Below are 15,498 nucleotides of genomic sequence, written 5' to 3'. Positions count from 1 at the left end.
AAGAATGATAATTTACTTTGCAATATGGTTCGTGTGTATGAACTGTATAAACTGGTAATAAATAATATAAGGGTGGATCAATAAGTAAGATTACAAGACCTCTCATGTATGTAATGTTCTCCATTTCATTCTAATTTTCAGATAGACAAGAGCAGGTAGATCACTGCTTCCCCTCACGGCCATTAGTTTGCACCTCGTAGCAGTCATACTGTCCCAACATCAGTTGTTAGACTGTGGTGATGGCACAAACATTGAGGCGCGTACTGTCATCAGATTTCTGCATCTGTAAGGCATAAATTCTTTGCCAACGTGTCGAGGAATACAATGATAATATCATGTCACGGAACCAGGTTTGGGTGATTGTCTTCTGTGCTGGACGTGTTTGGCCAGCCAGAACGCAGCTCATCTTGAAGTCTGTACTGCAATTATCAAGGGCATTGCACCAAACCCAAACTAGTTTCCGTGACCTGATGTTATCACTGTACACCTTGATAAGTTGACATCGAATTTCAACTGTTGATTGGTCCTTTTAGATGGAGAAGTTGATCACAATACGCACCTCAATGTTTGACCATATTTCCACCAGCCTCACCATCTTAAAACTGATGTTGGGACAGTGTGATGGCCTTTATATGAAGAAGTAGTCTACATGCCCTTCTGAACTACCCTCACCTAACAAAAAAAAATAAAAAAAATATATAATATATATATTATATATATATATATACTGTATATACACTTGCCATCCATATGGAAACTTCTATTGGGAAGATTCAGCACTAGACCAATCAATACTTTGCAAGAAAATTTTTATATCCAACTCAGGGAAATGCTCCAATGACATCAATCCGGCATATCACAGCATATTACAGTCATTTGTATAGGACATCAATCGTCCTCACCCTCAGGCATACACATATACATTACTGTGGGAGAAACTCCAAGCCGATGGACCGTTTCGGTGCCTTGCGCACCTTCTTCAAGGGAAATGAGCTATATATATTTTTTTTTTTTCCTGGTTATGTCACACACTAGGTATTACCGCAATTTCCAAACCCCACAGCAGCCAAGTCAGGGAATAGAGAATATTAAACATTGAAGTCACCATCATTGAAGGATCTGAAAGTGTCCTCCAAATAGAATGGGATTTGTTAACAGATGCCAGCACAAGCGATTGGGGCTCTCATCTAAACAAAACCTGTTTTGTAATAATTCTCTGTAGAGTTAAAGTAAGCAATTATCTTGAACATGAGTATGAGATCCAGCTCTTTTTTTTTTTACCCTCAAATGTCATAAGGAGAAGTTGGTGCTCAAGCTTATAAGGTGAATAGATCTGTTGTGTCCAAAATCTTAATATTGAATTTTCAAAGGTGGTGGTGACCTCCTGGCGGTGCCCCAACTATCGATCTCTGTAAAAGACCAAACATCTTCCAAATGTAATACCATCTGTTGATGATGAGGTTGTAAGAAAAGATCCTTCAGAAATTGGATCGATAAAAATGTTCTTTGCATAACAGATCTTTGTTGGTAGATGTCATGAGCCCACTTATCTTTGTATAACTTATGTATATCCTAATAAGTCTGCTGGAGTCTAAGGGTAGAAGAAGTATATTTACTGATAATTTTGTTTTCTTGAAAGACTCCATGGCAGCCCCAATATTCCCACCCGTGCTGTCTGTTTCTATTTTCCAGTGGCTGCTTGTGAAATTCTTCAGAGGCGCCAGGGGGAGGAACAACCAAACTATTGCCCTTCCAGCGGGTGTTCTTTTTCCATTTGTTAACACAATATTAAGGCTACCATAGATGGATTCAAGGAAACTAAACAAACAATGGATATTGTTTATGTATGGCAGGGGTGGGGAACCTTTTTGGGGACAAGGTCCGTTTGTATAGGGGAAAAATGCCTCGCGGGCCATAAATTGAAAAAAAAAAAAAAAAAACACTTACAAGTTCACCTGCGGCAGCCGTCCCACGCTCCGGCGGCTGCCGCATTTTAATAATTGCCGGTCTGTGTGGTCCAACGGCTGTGCAGGGAGTCAAGTATAGGGGAAATCTCAAGAGAGGTCGTAGTTCTCGCGAGATTTCCCCTGTACTTGACTACCTCCGCAGCCGCCGGGCGGACAGACCACCTGCGGGGGCTGTATACGGCCCGCGGGCTGGAGGTTCCCCACCGCTGATGTATGGGCTTGCTGTAAAACTGTAATTCTGCAAAGTGTGTGGGTTTTATTAAACTTATTTTGCATTAAACTTGTTCGCTAAACCAGAGTTTCTAAAAATGGTGAAGATTTAACAATCCGTTTCTGTCACATGTTTGAAAAATGGCAGTTAAGGGCTGCCTCATCTTTTGTGCTCCGTGTTATATCTTCCCTAATGTTCTCAAGGTACACTAAGGGGAAAATTTATTAAGAAGGGGTTCTATTAAAGATTGGATGTTGCCCATAGCAACCAATCAGAATCTACTTCTTTTTTATTTAGCACCATCTAGAAGATGATACGTAGGGGGAAATTTACTAAGATGAGAGTTCTATTTCAGATGGGATGTTGCCAATCAGATTCTATCTATTACCTTCTAGAAGGTGCTAAATAAATAAGTAGATTCTGATTGGTTGCCAATAGCAACATCCTATCCCATTCCCATCTTAGTACATAAAGCCCTAACAGTCCAGCTTTTAAATATATCCATGCTTGTACACAAATATATAATCAAACTAAGGGGTAGATGAATAAAGCCGTGATAAGGGAGGAGAAGTGATAAAGTGCCTGGTACTTTAGCACCGGCCAATCAGCTCCCTTTTAAACCCAGCCTATAACTTAGCAGTCAGGAGCTGATTGGCCATTGATTAAGAACCAGGCACTTTATTACTGCTTCATACATCAACCCCTGAGGAACTAATTAAGTCACCTGGGCTTAAGCATGAATATCCTAAAAACCGGGACTGTTGGGGTGACTTGAGGACTACATTGGGGAACCACTGGGTGAAACTAAAAATAAAGCATGAGGAACAACTTGTGTGTCCTGTTTATATTTCAGAATGATGCTAGTCCTAGTCACATAGATGTGTATATGTGATCCTGTCATGTTACACTTTTCACCCCCTCTTCACTTGCTGCCAAAATATTCCCTGGGCCATGACAGAAACTCCATTCACTGTTCCTCCTGGCAATTAATAAAAGCTTTTCAACACTTCATATGCCAAACAAAGATATGTTTAGTCTTTCCAAGAATATGCCTTGTCTATACCAATACTTGATTTAATGCATCATGTTTATACTTTAATATTAATTGCTATAAATAACCCTTCACATTCACTCAATTGTAGCCCTATGCCTTGTTTGGTCACGGTGCAAGGCTGGACAGACTTGCTTATGTGTACAGTGTATCAGCCAAGTCTGTATATGAGTTATTCATACTTTCATGTAGTAATATTATCTCCTCCCTAATGCTGCAGCTCCTGGGTTAAAAAAAATAAAATCTAATCTTCACTTGCATGTGAGACACTCTAGCCCTGGGATCATAGTGCTATAATCGTGCTATCGGCTCGTAAGCTCTCACTTGCTCTTCCAGAGACATAGCACACCAGTAACAGCAGAGTTTGTGTATATTAAGCTTTACTGAGACCCATAATAGCAACAGATAGGCAGGTGTCAACCCTGGGTTTTATTAGCGTGTTGCTAGCAAATACTCTGAGAAATGGTGGCTGAGGTTCTTAAGTGCTCTGGATGATAGGTCGACATGCATTAGGTTTACATCTACAGATGTAGCCCCTGTCATTTTTGCCCGGGACTCACCAGAGCTTCCCCTCTGGCGAGCACCGGCAGACAGGGGCTACACTGAACTGGGACGCGCGTGCGTCCCAATCCTCCGTTGGCGGGGCAGCGGCATCCTGCCCGTCTCCGCTTTTAGGGGGGGGGGGTCGGGCGGCGAGGGGGACTGGCGGGGACCCAAGTGAAGCTCCGTTGCCATGGGGTGTGCGAGTGTCTTGTGCGCACGCGCCCCTGTGGCGGGAGCCGACTGCTGGTGGGGATGGCGAAAGTATCACCAGCCCCTTCAAAGTTTAGCCCGGCTCCATCTGTATAACAGGGGTAGCCAACTTCAGTCCTCGAGAGCTACCAACAGTTAACGTTTTCAAGGTTTCCTCATAGAATCACAAGTGAAGTAATTAGCTCCACCTGTGGATCTTTTACAATGTGTCATTGAGTAATGAGTATGCACAAGCTAGGTGCTCTGGAAAATGTGAACTGTTGGTAGTGCTTGAGGGCTGGAGTTGGCTACCCCTGATCTATAAGATCCACAGGGTCAAATGATAGACAAACATGGCTGACAAGTTATTTTAGTTTCTCATCTTTTTTCATCATTTACAATGGTAATAGGAAGAGTAACCTGTACCAAGCACATTGCTACCAGGGCAAGGCACATTGCCCGAAGCGTGGTGATAGAAGCGAGGCTTGGGAGGAGACATGAGACACTAATTTGGCTTTCGTGTGGTTCAGTTTATAAAATGACATAACTTGTGGACTCTCTTCTACCTGTCGATATACTGCATGTTGACGTATGGAATCGATCTGTTGACTGTTGGTCTATTTCTGGTTGCTCCAATTTTGTTTTTTTATGGGTGTGGTATGCTGTGCCGACAGTTGGGATTCCGATGGTCAATATACCGACATCGGAATCCGCGAGGGAGAATAGCCCCTGTCAGTCAGGATACCGACTGTTGGGCATATTACAGTCGGGGTTCCGATGTTTATGTACTGACCATCGGAATTCAGGCTGTCGCTCCGTCATCCAGCACCCCTTTTCTAGACTGTTGTTGGAAAGTGCAGCTTTTATTCTTCACTAGCTTTTCATAGCTTGTGTCTGACCAGCTAATGGGGCAGATGTATTAAGCCTTAACAAGAGATAAATGCAAGGGTGATCAGGAGAGATAAACGTCCAGCCAATCAGCTCCTTACTGACTTTTTTCAAACACAGCCTGTAACATGACAGTTAGCAGGTGATTGGCTGGACATTTATCTCTCCTTATCACACTGAGTGACTGTGTTTTATATTTATTTCAATGGAGCTGAATTTGCTCAAAGCTTTTGGTAATGCTAGTGTGCCAGCAAATAGCAGATCACATGCACAAAGTGTGAGTTTCCTCAAAATCTGCCAGTACAGTCCAGGTTTTCAGGATCTCCATGCTTGAGTTCAGATAATTTAATTCAAATTGACTGGACTGTAAAGGTGGCGTTTGAAACAATGTACAAGTGTATGTGATCTGCTATTTGCTGGCAGCTTTAGTAATAAGAATAAATAGAAGAGATGTTCTACTTATGCTGACCTAGAAAATGCGGCTTCAAAAACTGAAGTGTCATCAGCTTTATGGTATTAGAAATCTGCATGTTGGAGCAACACCCTTTGTTACCAAAGCATACCACAACATATACCTCACTCACTTATGTACTTTTATTTATTCCAGTATTCAATCCGCCTTTATATATTCAATGAATTTAGGTCAGAGTAGGAGGAGAGATATAGACAGTGTCATATAGGCAGGCAGAGACTGGAGGCATAGTACGGGAGGACGGCTGCCCGTACTAAACTATCTGACAGCCGGCTGACGCTACTAAGACTAGCACGCTGCATCCCTGGAGCGAGTGAACGGCATATCATACAGCCGCCACTCAGCCTCCATAGTGCGGACAATAAGAACCGCTGCAAGTCCGTATTAACGGACAATAACCTCATTATATTCTAACGGCAGTGATTCAAAAGCCTTTTAACTAGCAGGGGTGAAAGCCGGCATTTCAGATAAAAACCCGCATTTATAACAGGTTGATTATAACATTTGTTCAGCAAAGAAAATATTGATGGGCAAATCGAGTATGTACACACTATCCAATTAATCATGATGAACGCACAAAGTGATATTGTTATATATGGAACAGTAGCCCAGCACAAGTGAAGAGGCTATAAACTGTTCAAATCCTGATAGCGGTACACTGAGGTGCAATCTAAGATATTAAAACATCTTTATTTTGTATGTAGAAATTCTGACAAAAATAAAGATTGGAGGATTGGTGGTTTCCATACACACTGTCCAACTAAGGAGTGACAAGCACATAAACATGCTGTTTTGAGTGGGGTAATGGCTGATAAACATAAAGCGCTACAGTATATGTCCCTTAGCTCAACAGCATTGAATAACTAGGCTATATAACAGTTTTTACACACTCTAATACTGTTTGAATGGGGTAACAGCTAATTAAGATTTATAGGCTGATAAATTGATATCCCCTAATTCAGTAGGAGTCATTTAACGTGGAACTGAATAGCTCCTTATAACAGAGGACAAAAAAAGCACTGTCCTATAATCAGTGACAGATACATATGAGAACACTGTTTGAAGTGGGGTATTTGCTGAAAAGTACTAAGCAGCTGATAAACCTAAACTCCCTTACTTAAAACAGCTCTCTCTTTGGTATAAGACCGAATACCCTGTCCTCGTATAATCTAAAACATAGGGGGGTGTGTACATATATATTCATATGCCTTATTGAAATCAGCAATTGGAAGTTTGATGATACCAGTACACACTGTCCAATCATCAGATAGTACGAAATGTACAGATATTGACGGATGTCTTCTTGCTGAACCGCTCTGCCAAACCATATCTGCATATATCTATACAACACTAGTGAAATATCACGATTATATAATAAAAGTGATAACACTTCTGAAAGTAACAGTTATTGGAAATTATTGGCATTATCACCTGTCTACCGCAAATATTGACAGCGGCCAGAAACTATAAATACTGTTACCAGTTTTTTGCAACAATACACTACAAAATAACACATATCTCAGAAAAATAATCTGAGACTTAGTATCCTGACAGGATAAAAAAGGAACATACAGGGAGATTTCAAACCCTGAGAATATAGAACGGAGTTGAGCAGTGGCCATATTATTTTAATCTTATTTCTGCTCTTTATTTCTTTCTAATTTTTAATATTTCACCGAATTTTACTGCAAAATTATTAAAAGTTAAATTTTATATAACATTAAAGGACTTTCAGTGCACCTACATTATACTTTCTTTCCTTGTTTGTGATATACAGAGTAGGAGGAGGTGATGGGGTAGGAGCTCAGAGCAGAGGACAGATGTTGGGACAAGATGAATACGAACATCACTGTTTTATCATAAAATAAGTCATTGAAAATCATTCCGGGCTTCCATTTGTCTCATGTATGACAAGGTTTTATTCTTCTTTTTCCAGGAAGGATTGGCAGACCGGCCTGACACTCACTCGTTTCAGTCCTCTACAGTAATGACATACTCCAAAACTGGAGATGAGCCCGCTAAGATTTTCCAAGCGTCAAGTCAAACCCGCAAAGCTCCTGGCGGTGTGAGCATCTTTACTGTTGTGCTAAAATCTGTCCTAAGGGGATGAATCAGGTTGGTTTGCAAAAGCCAACTCCTTCTTTAATGGACAAAACCATGTGCACGGCAGGTGGGGCAGATGTAACATGTATAGAGAGAGTTACATTTGGGTGGAGTGTGTTCAAACTGAAATCTAATTTGCAGTATTAAAATAATGCAGCCAGTATTTACCCTGCACAGAAACAATATAACTCACCGAAATATAACTCTCTGCACATGTTACATCAGCCCCACCTGCAGTGCAGCATGGTTTTGTCCGTAAAAGAAAGAGTTCGCTTTAGCAAACCAACCTGAATCAGGCTGTTAAATGTAACCATAAGATGCTACTATGATGTACAGGCAGGTCTGGCTCTACTATCAGGCAGCTGCCTAGGGCGCTGGTGGGGAGGGGAGGAGGGTCGGGGGGCTTACACCAAGAAGTCTGCGTATAACAAAATTAAGGAAGGGGATATGGTCATTGGGTCACCAGCATGTTGGAGGACAGTCATTAGGTCGACATGAGTCTAAGTCGACATGGGGTTTTTCAAAAAATTTGAGCCGACATGTGCCGACAGGCGGTATTTCATGCCCTACCATCCACTAGGGCCTGGTGGGAGAATAAAATAGTGTGCCGAGCCTAGCAAAGCACCGTGCCCAAAGCATGGTGAGCGCAGCAAGCCATGTGAGGGGACGCGGTGCAACATTCCAATGCCCATGTCGACTGTGTCGACATTCGGGTCAATTTTTTTAACTCCATGTCGACCTTTTAACTGCCGACCTAACCCAATGCATTTTGACCTAATGGTGTTGACCAACATGCTGGTGACCTTATGATCCACACCCATAAGGAAGACATCCTTGAACATAATACAGGTGTTGGCTGTTGAACTCCAATTTAACACTATCACCTGAGGGGCTGGAAAGTGGGTATTGGTGGCAGTGTAGGGATGAGGCGGAGAGCAGTAGGTTGAAGTGTTGCCTAAGGTGCCGAGAAGCCTTACACAGGCCCTGTGTACAGTTATGCTACTACTCTACTAGTAGCGATTGTGTTTATTTCCATGTATCGCCCCTATCACAACATCTCTTTATGTTCATTCTCTTAACAAGAAAACATTGTCCTTCATCTAATTACTTTGACACATATTCAATTCAATCGGGACGTTCCAACAGTCGGAATCTGATAGTAAATACAGCTCTACGTCTTTATCGTTTAATTTGCAGTTGGTGCCCGAGAAACTATAAACTACTGTGATATATTCAAGAAGTACTGTAAATAAGTCAGAAATAAATGACACAGGGCTCTTACTATATGAAATTGTAGCATTATCAGGGTATAAAATCGGAGTTGTCCCTTCCAGGTAGTAGCTGCAGGTAATCTTATGCAGCTCCTGCACAGCCTGAATGAAAGCTGGCCCGTCACTGGCTTATGTACAGCTGTTGTTCTTATACCATTAACAAATCTGAATTTAAACCCTGAAGCTGAACTCAGGTCACTTCTATGTGTGATGTAATTGGAAGCAGAGAATACATAGCAAGCTGTCAGTGAAGCATTTGCCTAGCAGAAGTCTCTGATATGTTTGGTTCTATCCATGACCAAAGAATTTCCAGCCATTGGCAACACAATGCATTAATGGTTTGTTGTTTTGTGTAGAAAATATTAAGGTATGATTATTGGTTAGTATGTCAAGGAGAGTGCTGAAGTGTGTGCAGTTTATATTTAGATAAGGATCATCACTGGCTAAATATAATATAGACAAAATAACAGCCACAAAGCCTCACTACCCCGAAAAGAGAAAAATACATCATGACCTTTTATACTGTAAGTCAACTTATCTAGGGGCCCACAGGTCACCTGCTCTGCTCTGAATACAGCAATGAGGGAATTGCTTATGATGATTTTCACCCTGTCAAAGCTGTTGGTGCCTTATGGTTGGGACAAATGGGCAAGGGACTACTCACTAAAGGTTTACCCAGAGGGAGGTAGCGCTATTAGCCTGCATGAGTTGGAGTTGGGAACAAATGGCTGACATTCCTTCAGTTGTCAGTTGTCTACAATGCACATTATTTGTATAAGCACATGTAGGGGGAGGGGGGAGTTGCCCAAAAACCTCACTATAGCTCAAATAATGACCACAATAGCTATATTGTGTAATATGATTTTAATACTGCTGCTGCCACAACATACACTATAAAGCACTGTGTGGAACTGAGCACTCCATTAGCACACCAGGCAAGACAAACCTCCCTCTAGAAATAGGGATGGCCATCGGTGCAGTTGCATAGTTTTAGCTATCGATGGTTATCCATTATCTTTGACTGAATGGCCCATGAGCCAATCAGAACGTGGGTGCATGGCTTCTGAGTGTTGGGGGGTGGAGCTATACTCGGCGTCCCCTCACCTTGAAAAAAAAGAAAAAAAAAAAAGAAACATTGGTTATATTTTGCCATTGATGTAGGGAAACCATCTGGTTCTCCCACATTGATGGCAAAAGTATTCAACATTGGCCATAAACCATTGATGATTTAACATCATTCATGGTCGATGGCCATCCCTATCTAGAAATCCTGCCCCTACATTGATACATATTATTGTCTTTACTTCTTTAAATTTGAATATACATTTTATATATCTGCATATTGGGATCACCACACTATTTACAACAGATGACATTTTGCACAGATCAAAGAAACTAAGAAAGCAGTCCGTGATTCTGAAAGTGGAGTGGAAAAAATAGCAGTTGGACATCACATTAAAGAGCGTGCCCATATTGTCAAGAAATTGAAAAACAACAAGACAGGGAACCATGAAGTCAACCAGGAATTTATTAATCTCGATGAATGTGAGTGCTGATACGTTGTGGCTTCTCTATTGCAAGTATATTGGTGATCTATGATTCAAATATTGTGCACTTCGTAAGTGTACACCTCCTCCCTGCATAAGTGCATCAGTGTACACCTCCTCCCTGCATAAGTGCATCAGTGTACACCTCCTCCCTGCATAAGTGCATCAGTGTACACCTCCTCCCTGCATAAGTGCATCAGTGTACACCTCCTCCCTGCATAAGTGCATCAGTGTACACCTCCTCCCTGCATAAGTGCATCAGTGTACACCTCCTCCCTGCATAAGTGCATCAGTGTACACCTCCTCCCTGCATAAGTGCATCAGTGTACACCTGCTCCCTGCAAAGGTGCATCAGTGTACACCTGCTCCCTGCATAAGTGCATCAGTGTACACCTCCTCCCTGCATAAGTGCATCAGTGTACACCTCCTCCCTGCATAAGTGCATCAGTGTACACCTCCTCCCTGCATAATTGCATCAGTGTACACCTCCTCCCTGCATAAGTGCATCAGTGTACACCTCCTCCCTGCATAAGTGCATCAGTGTACACCTCCTCCCTGCATAAGTGCATCAGTGTACACCTCCCTGCATAAGCACATCAGTGTACACCTCCTCCCTTCAAAAGTGCATCAGTGTACACCTCCTCCCTGCATCAGTGTACACCCACTCCCTGCAGAAGTGCATCCGTGTACACCTCCCCTCTTCATAAGCACATCCGTGTACACCTCCTCCCTTCATAAGCGCATCAGTGTACACTTCCTCCCTTCATAAGTGCATTAGTGTACACAATACTTCATTATAAAAACAACCCCAAGCATAATATTGCTATGTACAACAATTCTATAAATGCTTTCATGTGGTAATTGGCTTAATTCGTTATGTGTTTTCTTGAATTTCAGCTGAGGCACCGTTCTTTAACAATGAATGGGACCAGAAGATCTCAAACTTCCACTCCTTTGAAAAGAATTTCCCCTTAGAAGCTCCTAAGCGTGAAAGTACTCACTATTCCACAAAAATAGGACCCCCTGATGTGTCACGGAGGTGAGTCTTATATTATGATATGGGGAAATGGCAGAAATTGTGTATGCCCTGTTTCACTGTAAGGTTTTTCTTGTAGACAAAAATAAGAAATTTGTTTTGTAACAGAGTTGGAAGAAATATCTGGCAGTAAAGAGGGACTATCTTGAATGCAAAATCTACAATGTGTTCTGTAGTTAGTATGTCAACATTTAGGGCACACAAAGATTAGCTATTCGCACAGGATCCTCATCTATAGGAGGAGAAAGGGTGGACCCCCAATTAGTACAATGACTAATGGAATATCAATATATTGTCGGGGGTGTGCTACCACTGGACATAGGGATTAGAGCATATACAGTAAAGAGAAAGTATGTCCGTGTGTGATGCACCTGTTTGAACTTACACGAATAAAATGTAACTTTTATTACTGATTTATTTAAGAAAGCGAAATATAAAAACACACATACAACAAATACACACTGTGTTAAAAAACGGTGGCTCTCTGATCCTATAAACGGTACTAATAATGAATACAAATACAGAAATAAGGGGCCGCAATATCTTTACAATGTAGTAAAATGTATCAGTGTAATGTCACTGTATGTTTGGCCACGTTCCCTATATGGAGGCGTACTGTATAGTTATCCTCAATCAAATGGAATATGTTGATTGACAGATAGTACTGGAAGTCTCAATAGAAAATGAATGAAGTCTGCCTGGACTGCTGTGTATCACAAACTGTAATCCTAACAAGTGTCGACAATGAAGTCGTCACTTTAGGAATGTCGACTCTCAAACGAATATGTAGAGGCTGGTGATTGTAACAGTGTGCTAAATAAATATGTGCCTGTCACCAATAAGCCTTGTTTGGGATGACAAACCAAGGTGTGGACTGTCAATACTAATTTGCAGTTTGCTCGGAACACCTTAAGAAATAACTGATAATTTCCAACAGCCTAACGGTTCTTGCTCAATCTCTCAATTACCCAAGGAAACGGGAATACTGTGGAGATAAGTAATATAGTGGTGTAGTGACCACTCATGGGAATGAACCGAATTGCATCCCTGCGAAGTATGGTTAAATCTGGAGGTCAGCTGTTGGTGGATACAGTATGTGTGATATCGACACTATGTGTCAGCAGTAGTTGACAGGCAGACATATAATTATGGCATTTTTTTATCCTGAGCCCCGTTAGAGTAATGTGAATTATACACAGTTGATTTTATTGGCATCAAGACAAATAATATATACACCATATATTGAGCTCCAGCGGAAGGAAATGTGATGTGCCGTGATTGGCAAGGTCTCTGTCCGGGCTGGCTCACATATAAATAAACATATCTCCAATGCTATGCAAGGGGGGGTATTTCAAATGCTCTCGTGTTAGCAATTGGAGTATCGATGGTATAATGCCCCGCACACCAATGATAGATGTCAGAGGGGTGAGATACTTTTACTGTGATACCCCCAGCGTGAGCTGCTGTCTAGTGACTCGAGGGATTCACTGCCGCTGCACAGTGACAGACGTGAGGCTGTCCTCACACTATCTGCCTGTGCACCTCTAGTAGGGATTTCTGTATTAGAAGGTACATAAATCAAAATACATCCTAGTCAAAGTATAGGTCAGAGAGCGACACCGCTAGCCGGCGCATGCTTCGCAAACAGCTTTTTCAAGGCACGTTTAGGGCAGTAATCAATGACGCTGATTCGCCATGTTCTACAGCAAATGTGTGCTATTTTCGTGCTGTAAGGCGAATCTTCTTACTGAAAGTGATACACCCTATTCAACGTGCACTATTCACCGACGGTGAACAGTGAATGACGGATAATTCGCCGTCTGATAGTCGCTGCAATTCGCTGTGGTTTTTCAATGGGTTTTTGACTGTCATTCGCTGTGAGTGTATTCAATGATCAGATGGCGAATTAATTTCAAGGTTATGTTTGCCGTGCTTCACCATACAGCAATCGCCATCTTTTTATGGTGAACTGGAATGTGAACTTTTAAAATATTGTTTTTTTTTTTTTTTTTTTGGTGTAAAAAAAAATCAGGAATTTTATTATATGAAGGGGTATGATATTTTTAAACACGTGCTTACAGCAAAGGAATATATATTTCATTTTTAATATTTTTTTTTTTACACATAACCCAGCAGCTCTCTGGGGGGGCAGCTTCTGCTGCCTGTGTCCCCGGGAGCCCTCCTCGCCCCCACACATTCTGGTGCAGGCAGTGAGACTTCCATCTCTCTGCCTGCCACCGGCTCCCCGCAACGATCGCCGCAGGGATTAAAATTTGCCGTCAGGGGCAGTGAACCCCGGCGGCGTTGAGTAGGGCGACAGAGAGGGCTCCAGCGAATGCTCCAGCCCTCCGGAACGTGGCGAATGTGCAGCGAACCCTAAACAGGATTCGCTGCACAATGCGATTATTGTCATTGAATACTGCCCTTTGAATGTTGATATTAGAGTTACGGTTGGGGTAGTGTCTATAGCAGGAGAAAATGTTGTGCATGTTTGTACCACAACCACACAATGCTGAGCAGCTCACCAGGGGGATTTCCAATTATACATGATCATTGATGGCGGGTAATTGCATCGCAGGGGGTATCCAGTTAGCCATTTTAAGCCAGTGCTCACGTTGGCCTATCAGATATTTGTTTCACCTTCCTCTGGCAGGCAAAACGAAATCCCCGAAAGCAGACCCGTTTTTGAACAGCAGTCAGGTTTATATTACATGTAATTTTAAGGAGTTTCAAGAAGCCTAAAATAAATTCTGAAATGGTTTAAAAAGGCATTTATGGCAGTCACATACTAAGCATATGTGAAGGTATTTCAATGTAATGGGTTATGCTTATGTTCCCACCCCAACTGTAGACATGAGTTAGAGTGGCAGTCATCCCAAAGCCTGCTACTGATAAAGATACAGGGAAGAAGGTCAACACAAGATTATCTCCACCACATGAAACACATGCACATCCTTCAAGGCCTTATCCCAGTGGCGGTTTTTACCTATGGGTTGCAGCCCCCAGGTAAAATCTACCACTGTGAAGCCAGGTGCAGTCTGTGAGACTGCATTGGTTTCACTGTGACTGACAGCGACTTCCTATTGGAAGTCTAACCTGCCAGTCACCCAAGGCAGTCCCATTGGGAGGTGTTCCCTCCCTCCAAGATGCCTCTTTATGGGCTGCCCATAAAAATGGATTCTGCGCATGCACAGTACCGAGGAAGATAATGTGCATGCGCCGAACCCGGCACCATCAGTATGCTTCTACGGACTGCTCCCGAGGTAGCCCATAGAGGCTGGGGGCCAGTGCATGCGCAGTACCGAAGAAGCTACTGCGGGGGGGGGCGTCATTAGGACAGCTCCTTTCCTTCGCAGAGGTAAGAGCCGCCACTGCTTTATCCCCACCACATACACACACAAACTCTCTCCCATACTACTGGAAGCAAAAACGACATGTTTCCGGCATGCCTCATTTCCAAATACTCACCCACTACAACAACACCAACTTTACTTCTACAGGACCATACTTTGCCAAAGACCATGAACCTGAAAACTGTGTTTACCTAAATTATAGAAAGGTTTGGTAAAAATACAGAATGGAGCCTGAAAGATAAGACTGCCTTCTGTATTTAGAAAAAGATGATGACATTTATGAAATCATTAAGTTAAAGTGGGCTTGCCAGCTGCGTGTGGCCTATGGCATTCAGCATATACAGTACAGTATACGACTGTGCGCTTCACTGATGTCACTGTATATACTTTATGTATTCATGTTTTGTTAGTTGACTGGTACCTTCTATTACAAATGATGCATCTTATTTTTTTATTTTAGGGAGCGAAACATATCCAAAATGGTCATCTAGAAGATCCATCACAGCACGTGACAACAACTCTTCATAAGTAACCAACTGAACATTTGGTAGCATAGGGGAGACCTGAGCTCATACTTTGTAACAGGGCTTTTGAAAATAAATAAGATGTGCGCATTTGATTTGGTTCTGCATTTTATTTAATAAGGTGTGTCTGCTAGCTTAGTGAACTTGCTGATTATTGCTAGCTTAGTGAACTTGCTGATCAAATAATGTATCACCAATTACGAATATTCTCTTCTAAGGTACAGGCCATCTGATGGCCTATGAAGTTTTGTTAAAATATATATATATATATATATATATATATATATATATATATATATATATATATATATATATACCATTTATTATAATTTTATTAATCGTT

At 41.9% G+C, this 15,498-nt stretch overlaps 1 protein-coding gene across 3 annotated transcripts in view; it reads left to right on the top strand.

The window, feature by feature from the left end:
* Positions 1-15,250, top strand: part of MLF1 (myeloid leukemia factor 1) — a 43,144-nt gene extending 27,894 nt beyond the window's left edge. For all 3 annotated transcript variants that reach the window (XM_083177869.1, XM_083177868.1, XM_083177867.1), the window contains 4 exons: positions 7,258-7,386; positions 10,081-10,240; positions 11,140-11,281; positions 15,092-15,250. In XM_083177869.1, coding sequence (XP_083033995.1) covers positions 7,258-7,386; positions 10,081-10,240; positions 11,140-11,281; positions 15,092-15,122 — 462 coding nt within the window. In that variant the 3' untranslated portion in view covers positions 15,123-15,250. The remainder of the gene's footprint in view (positions 1-7,257; positions 7,387-10,080; positions 10,241-11,139; positions 11,282-15,091) is intronic.
* Positions 15,251-15,498: the final 248 nt, after the last annotated feature.

This window comes from Crinia signifera, chromosome 3 (assembly GCF_055691185.1).
Source record: "Crinia signifera chromosome 3, ASM5569118v1, whole genome shotgun sequence".
Lineage (NCBI taxonomy): Eukaryota > Metazoa > Chordata > Amphibia > Anura > Myobatrachidae > Crinia > Crinia signifera.
This window is presented reverse-complemented; position numbering and strand designations above follow the sequence as displayed.